We start from the raw sequence: 7,929 nt of genomic DNA, 5'->3' as shown, positions 1-7,929 counted from the left end.
CCCTACATGCACTGGAAAATCCTTTCTAATGGAAGAGAACTCCATTCACAAGGCGGCTCAACACTTAAAGAGTAAATCAACTGCTGGGTTTCAAACACAGGAAACCAAAGCATTTCCTGTACGTGTGTTTATGTTACAACAGAGTGAGGCAAATCAACAGCGTGAATCAACATGGGGGTTGTTGTGTATCGGCGGTGGTCACTTCATACGAGAGTTACACCCGAAAACAGAGGTCGAATCAGCACTTCCTGTAACCGATTGCTGCTATCAGGCTTGTGTGGTTCACCAGGCCCGGCTAGTTGTGTAAAGGTTGAACTCAACAACACACACGAAGCTGATAGGAGGCATCGTTTGAGACAGGCGAGCCAAAGACGGGGATTTCAAGATTTATTAGATTAGATTCGTGAAAGGTTTCATTAAAATAACCTGTAGATTGTGTCTCTAATCTTATTGTTTGCACAAGTTATTGCATTTCTACACTGTGTGACATCACGCTGACATGTCTGATCTGTATGAACTTCAGTTTGTGTGTATAGTCTTAGAGAAATATACCTTGAATTATATAGGTGTAATTTAAGATCCAAAAATAAACAATTTTTAACTTGGAGATGATTTGTTTTTATTTGTATTCTTGTGCAGAGCTTCTTGTCACATACAGAATGTAAAGTGTTGTAAATTTAACCACTTAATGTGAAAGAAAAACAAAACAAATCATTAAAAAACACAAATCTTAACTTAACTTAAACCAAACTTGGGTCTTTTATGAAACAACATAACTTGTTATACTTCTGAGCCTCGGTTTTATAATGCAAAAGGTGCAGTTCAAAAGTAAAAGGTCATTTTCTATAACACACAGTAGCAAAAAATACTATTTTTAACAGTAACATATTTGAAAATAATGCAAATATACATTATATGTATATGTAGAAGAACAAAGATAAATGTACGATCAACTAAGCAGAACTATAACGGTTGTAAAGGCTCGTAGCAGAGCTGCAACACAAGTTGGTTATTTTATCCAAACGTACAACATGTGTATTCCTCATAGGGAAATCTGAACTGCTTAAACACGGACAGGGATTTACTTTAATCCCTTTGGAAACCTCAACAGAAACTTCTTATCAGAAATGGTCAAGTCCTACAGTAAGTACGTTAGAAAATAGAACTTAGTTTGTCACTTCCAGACGGTAGATTTTTTTATCTACATGCTGAAATTCTCCTCAACCGATAGTTTGACCAGCCAGGACCCGAAGCCCTGCTGCGACAGGTACGTCCTCAGCATGGTCTTCGCCTCCTGGTACGGCTTCGCCATCCTCTTCAGCGACAAAATGACAATAGACGTAATTTAATTACAAATTAATCCTTGCACAGGATGTGGTACGGGCTGGTTAAATTACGGGAAAAAAACAAACGGCATTTCATCGTATATATTTTGATGGACGACGCGGCTCCACTTCCTCCCGTTGAACAAAAATGAAGCTAAAATACCTCAGACACAGATGCTGCTGCAAAGTCTACGCAAATGACAGAAAAGTCTATTTAGATTTTTCTCAATGTCACATCTGTTAACATGGAGGAGGCCGCTTTGTGACCAATACTTCAGCCGTCCACTGGGGGGGGGGGGGGGGGGTAAGCTCTTATGTTTTCCATCTTTACATACAGTCAATATTTGCAACGATGGTGGCAATCACATCAAATAGGACGTGTTGATTCATTAAAAAGGGTCAAACTACTTCATGTTGATCATGAAACTAATTTGTTACTGTGCGTGTGTGTGTGTTGGTGGGGGGGGCTATTGACGTTACCTTGGCCTCCCTGTAGGAGCTCGTGGCCAGCAGGTCCTGTCTCTGGGCTTCTATGGCCACCAGCTTGAAGCGGTGCAGCATCGCGGCTTTGCACAGACGACTTGCCAGAGCAGATCCACTCTTGAAGGGAGATCTAGAAACGTGGGAGTTAGAAGAATTAGCTGTGATGAAAATCTCGATCCACACACAAAAATTTCCAGTTTGATAATTTAAAAGTGCCGCCACATATGAAGTAGCTGCCAAAATATGTGCCTGCGAGCTGAATGCTAAAACAGCGTGGTCCCATTCTGCCTCTCTAAGGCCCACTTCCTGTTCGGTCAGCCTTACTCCTCTATGGTCTTGCCCTGCAGACCGTCCACGACCTCCAGGGAGCCGTCCCCCTCGCTCCAGTTGATACCGTAGGTCAACTGACCGCCGTCGTTGCTGTCAGTAGCCACGGAGGGCGCCAGGCTGATGTGGGGCCTCATCATGCAGTAGAACATCGGCAGCTGAGAGGTGATCCCCTCCACACGCTGGCTCACTGACATCTCCATGCCACGGATATCCCTGCAGCAGGAATCACCTGAAGAGATGCGGACATTTTGTATATTTGTGCAAATGTGGTTACGCTAGATTTTCTTTCTACAACGTGAGGATTGAAGAACATTTACTGTAGTTAGAGGAATTAAGGACGTTTAAAAAATCCACCTGTAAATACGACAATTTTTATTGAATTTCTAATCTGGCTTTTCTATGATTTCCAATCTTTACATTATATTTTGTGAAGAACCTTGCATCACTGGATTTGATGGTTATAAATAATATAATAAACTTTTTTCTTTTTTTTTTAAATAAGTGATTCATGAAGAGGTTCTACATCGTTGCACACACATCCCATAAGCCGGGCTCTGGAGTTTCCCTCTCTCGAGGCCAAATGTGGGTCATAAAGTCATTCTGATCATGAAAAGAGGAAAGGACACAGTCAGACAGAAAAAAAGATTCTCTTCTTAAAACCAAACATGGAAACTTGAGTAGGATACGTTTCACACTTCATTATTTTCTTTCATATCACTTTAATGTCGGGGATTTTGTCGGCTGACTGGTTCAGTAACCAGCACGAATCAAGAAGTCACATTCCACTACAAGCAGGGTTCATACGCAATTTGACCAATCAGATTTCCACGACTTTTCCATGACTTTTCAACAACTTTAAACCAAATTTCCACAAACAAACATTTTGAGAAATCAAAATTTAGTATTTAAGCTAACAATGAGAATTCCAAAGCATACAGTATACCTTAAATGACACAAATGAATGAGAGACAATAGTTTGATTGAGGTCTTTGTCTGTTGTAACCCATGACATGTACTTTTCTATTTGAAGACAAGCATGGTTAAATCTGTACTTCCCTGGCATAGTGCGTTATCCCGCCTCCTTCCCCACCGAACTTTTCGAGAGTGTATGCCTGCTTATATTTTGAGCGCATTTCTTTTAAAAGCATATGAATGATTTAAAACTCAGCATAAATGAACGACATGAAAATATGAATATAACAAATGTCCATGATTTTTTTTCAAGCACTTTTCCAGGCCTGGAAATAACCGTTTTACAATTCCAGGACTTTTCCAGGTTTTTCATGACCATAGTAACCCTGTACAGGTCTGGTCGAGCTTTACCATCTCGCCCAACACCACATTGGACTGATTCTGATGTTCAACTTGCTTCACAGGAAAATGTGGCACAGAATTTGAGAATGATGGTTCTCTCTCTATCACTGTGCAGTGGACAAACCCTAAGGGATGACGTGTTCACTTGCCTATGAGGATGCTCTGGACGTAGACGGGTTCGAGGAAGTGGCTGAGCAGGGCTCCCTGGTATCCGAGCACCTGCCACTGAGTGATCTTGTCTGTGGCGGACATGCTGACCGCAGTGGAGGGAGAGTGGTCGAAGGACGATGAGAAAACTGAGAACACCTTTGAAAAAAACAAGCTCCAAAGATGAATCAAGCATCAACAGACACATTTAAAAAATCCTGCAGATGACGGGGTGAGGTTACAACACCTTGCCCTCCACGGACAGGTGCAGGCTGATCTCGTTGTTGGCTTGCCACGCCGAAACGGAGAGGGGGTTCAGACGCCTGAGATAAAACACAGAGCAGATTCCAAAAAGTTTGAATCAATATTCATGCAACTTTCCCCAGATTTTGAATTTCCAACCTGACTGCTGAGGCACACAATCAACAAATAGCTCGAGGAACGATATTTATATTTATCAGTAGTTTGTGATGCAAAATGTGTTCCACTCACTTACACTGCAATAATGGGTAAATAAAGAAATCCAACCTAGAATGGCACTCAGTAGAACCTCGTTTCTAATATTTGGTTCTACTCATCACCTCAAAACTTAATCTCCAGTCTAATGAGTCGCCAGAACCTGATAATCACAAATACTAACAGCCTGGACGGGATCTGAGCCGCCCCCTTCGGCAGTTGATTCACATAAAGGTGAAGGCTGATGCCGCTCTTCAGGCTGAGGAGGCCGCCGCTGCCGCTCTGCTCGAAGACCGACTTCTCCGTCAGATTGGCCGTTTTGCTGAAGAACATCAGCAGGTGCCGGTACAGAAACCTGACAACACAGAATGAGAACAGGCTCGTTGTGATGCTACCATCTGAAAATACACACAGTGTCTAATCACCTCTAATGATCCAGTAAAACAACAGAGCAGGTTTTGAAAAGGAAACTGTGATAGTGATCAAAGAGCAACGGGGGTCGGCTCAACGACAACAACAGGAAAGTCACCCACTGTGAGAGACGAGTCTGTGGCCTCCTGTGGTCTGCGAGTGTGTAAACGAACACCTACACCACTGCCGAGAAGTGCACATTCAACAAAAGAGCATCGATGTGACCACATTTCACAAACAGCAGCACAGGAAGTGTTAATGGAGATACGAAATATTGATATTTGGGGAGACATTGATGAAATGGTTATTCAAATAGTTAAGTGATCTATTATGTACAAGACTGTTTATAGAAAGGTAAAGGTTGTTCATTATCATATTGTGCTTCTTGATTTTTCTTTGTTTTTGTGTCCGTAATGCCGCTTCGCATACTGAAGTCGCCCCCTAGTGTTCAACGCACAGAAACTATATTCTTATCGATATGTATCTATTGATATATGCAAAATAATGAATGTATACAAGTGAAATCTGAGCAGATTTTTTTTTTTTTTTTTAAGCAATATACTGGCTGAACAAGTGAATTAAATGAAACCACCTCCTAGCTCATCGTTTTTATGCAAATTTACGGTAGCACAATGAGTACAGTACATTTGTTCAGAAATCAAACTCAAAGATCTAATGCAAGGACAGGATTGTGTTTGTGGCCGACCTCATGAGAGATCTCCTGGCGGTGACGACAGCATGCGAGTCGTGTAAGATCCGTCCGCTGGATGAGCCGCTCTCTTTGGTGTTGAAGTTCCCGGTGCCGAGAGCGACCACCTCACACCCGCTGGCTGAAAAGGAGAAAAGAAAGTGAGGAAAAGTTGTGTGTATATAGCACTCAGTTCATAGCGACACAACTTTTTAGCAGACTGCATCACCTCAGCTTTATTTTTATTTCTATTTTTGGTCATACAGTACTGTGAAGCCAAGTTTCTGAGTTATGAAGCATGAAAGCCCAAGTGTTGCTTCTTGTTTAGTATTAATTATTGTGTTTGTGTATATATTTAAATCAACCTTTGTATAAATCCTTTAAAATTCAGAAGGGACTGTGTCAGAGAGGCTTTGTTCTAACCATAGTGTAACGTTTGAGGCTGTGTAATAAATTGGGGTGTGGTGAGTAAATCTAGGATTTCCCAGCATGTCGACAGTCTTTTGTGTTTTATTACTCTCAAGCCAGCAAACAGGAAACACCTGTTTACGAAGTTAAAAAACACCCAGGATCCCTCTCAGTTATCTGGCTTCACCACGCCAAACACAAACAGTGACGCTGAGCTCACTTACGGGTCTGAACGATGAAAGCTGCCGTGGTGCCCGCGCACGCAGAGAACTCCAGGTGGCTGCTCATCAGTTGAGTGAGCTGATCCCTGACGGCCTGAGGGAGCTGCAGGTTGACAGAACTCCTCTTTTCTGAGGAGCAAAAAAAGATGAGGAAGAAAACACTAAATCAGGATCAGGATTTGATTTCATGACAGACACGTAGAGAGAGATGTGTCCAGTGATTTCAACTGTATGTGAGAATGCAAATGTTACAGTCAGTTGCTCCAGACATTTTCCAGATGTTGTCCTGGCAGTCTCCTCCTGCATGCTCTACCGAGACACTTAGATTTTATTCTGATCTCTCAGTATCACTCTCCATTAAATCATCTGTCATGTGCAACATGTGCTTATGATTTAAAGACTTTACATTAGGGTGTAGGGCAATGTCACAGTGCGAGAGAGCTATTTAGAAACCAAGTTACCATGATTGGCTCTACAGGGATACACATCAGAGAGGGAGGGCTCCTCTCTTACTGGGAGGAGTGGAGGGGCATCTGAGGAAAGAGTAGCTGTTAAAATATATAGATGATTATTGTTTCGAGTACTAGCATCTCTCCATTATTCAGGCATCGGACACAGACCTGAGGCCTCAGGAAGACCAGACTCCACACTTCCCAGGGTGGGCAGCAGATCCTCCAAAGCCAACTCTGCCGCCTTCAGCTTGGCATCCTTCTTGGTCGTTCCCATGCCGGTCCTGTACTCGACGCCATCAATCACCGCACAAAAGGCAAAGTAGAGCCCCGGGATGTTGCCTGAGAAAACAAATCCTCAGTTCTGGTTGTGGATCAGTGTTTTGGATGAACCATGTCAAAATGTGCAGCCAGTAAAGTACATCTAGATAAAAATATATTATTGGATCTCCACCAAATTCTACACACTCGTAAAATATGACTTATTCTTGAATAAATCGAGGATATTGAGGTCTTGAATCTCACAATTTTAAAGTATGTGACAAAACAAAAATCCTGGATCTGCACCAATATGGGACCTTTCCACCCAGTTCAGTGTTATCCAAAAGGTTGAGAGAGATTTACCTGTCGTCACCGTTTCTTTCATTTCCAGGTGGAACTGCAAAGTCATTGCGAGCTCATGGAGCATGCTCACGGCGTGCGTCTCACCTTGCATGTATCTGTCAATCAGCGTTTGAGGCGATACCGTCGGCTTGAGACGATAAGCTTATTTGGGGAAAGAAGGAAAACGTGTAAGAATATGATATAGTTTGATCAATTTAGACAAAAACAATGTAAAAAGGTCAATTGGAAGATGGAAGCAATTTGGAAGTTATTAGCTGGATTGAAATTCTTTCTGAGACTTACCAGGCGTGAATGATTTTTTCCCTTTTTGGTCATGGATATGCTTGCTCGGCCCTTTCGAGGTCATCGGAGCAGGCGGATATTTGTATGCTTCGGTCGGTCCCGGTGTCACGGGCAAGTTCTTCATGAGAAGTTTAGCCCAACAGTCTTCGGATCCTTGCAACGAATCACTAGATGGAAACATCCCGGAGGCTTTGGCGATTGGCTGGATTAACTAATTGAAAAAGAAACAGCAGTCTTGATGCACATTTATCACAAAAGGCCAGAGAGTTGTGAAAATAGTACTGTCTGATTTTCTGTATGTTTAGGTATAATGATATAAAAACAATCCTAGAGTAAAATGGCTAAAATCAATTATACGCAGTTGTTTCATTTATTAAGTGAGCTAAAACCAACAAAGTCTAAGACATCATCCTCCCTTAAATAAAGTTGTTTTCAGTTTGTGTTTAAACTCCAGGGTGGTGCTGATTCAACTGTATGATCACAATGGAGGAAGTGGTTTTTGATGCTGATGAGCGTTATTACAGATTTGTTTATTTTGCCTTCCCTACTTGATACTTATATGGTGGAACATATATTTATTTATTAAATACCGCATTGATGTTTCACCTCTGAAATGACCATGAAGCTAAATCACCTCTAAAAACACACAAAATGAACATTTAAACCATAATGGAGTCTGAATTAGTGCTAGCTAGGTGTACCTAATAAACTGCATTAGACCCGAGCCGAGAATACAAAATTAAAAAGGCTCTGAATATGTCTTAGGGCTTATGATGTCACATAGGCCGCAG

At 41.8% G+C, this 7,929-nt stretch overlaps 1 protein-coding gene across 1 annotated transcript; it reads right to left on the bottom strand.

The window, feature by feature from the left end:
- Positions 1-677: 677 nt before the first annotated feature.
- Positions 678-7,343, bottom strand: adad1 (adenosine deaminase domain containing 1 (testis-specific)). The gene is made up of 12 exons (XM_053429223.1): positions 7,139-7,343; positions 6,857-6,997; positions 6,404-6,574; positions 6,245-6,316; positions 5,787-5,912; positions 5,173-5,296; positions 4,240-4,410; positions 3,847-3,922; positions 3,602-3,758; positions 2,133-2,367; positions 1,806-1,938; positions 678-1,315 (listed from the first exon to the last, which is right to left on the bottom strand). The coding sequence occupies exons 1-12, from the start codon at positions 7,317-7,319 to the stop codon at positions 1,202-1,204; spliced, it is 1,701 nt and encodes a 566-aa protein (XP_053285198.1). The 5' UTR covers positions 7,320-7,343; the 3' UTR covers positions 678-1,201.
- Positions 7,344-7,929: the final 586 nt, after the last annotated feature.

Source organism: Pleuronectes platessa, chromosome 8 (genome assembly GCF_947347685.1).
Source record: "Pleuronectes platessa chromosome 8, fPlePla1.1, whole genome shotgun sequence".
NCBI lineage: Eukaryota > Metazoa > Chordata > Actinopteri > Pleuronectiformes > Pleuronectidae > Pleuronectes > Pleuronectes platessa.
This window is presented reverse-complemented; position numbering and strand designations above follow the sequence as displayed.

What these genes read in the sequence shown, in the direction of transcription:
- adad1 (XM_053429223.1), bottom strand. Translation starts at nt 7,319, where the DNA reads ATGTTTCCATCTAGTGATTCGTTGCAAGGATCCGAAGACTGTTGGGCT. An exon ending in TGGTCTTCCTGAGGCCTCAG is followed by an intron (nt 6,317 to 6,403) that starts GTCTGTGTCCGA and finishes CTCTTTCCTCAG; the next exon opens with ATGCCCCTCCACTCCTCCCA. An exon ending in TCCCTGTAGAGCCAATCATG is followed by an intron (nt 5,913 to 6,244) that starts GTAACTTGGTTT and finishes TTTGCTCCTCAG; the next exon opens with AAAAGAGGAGTTCTGTCAAC.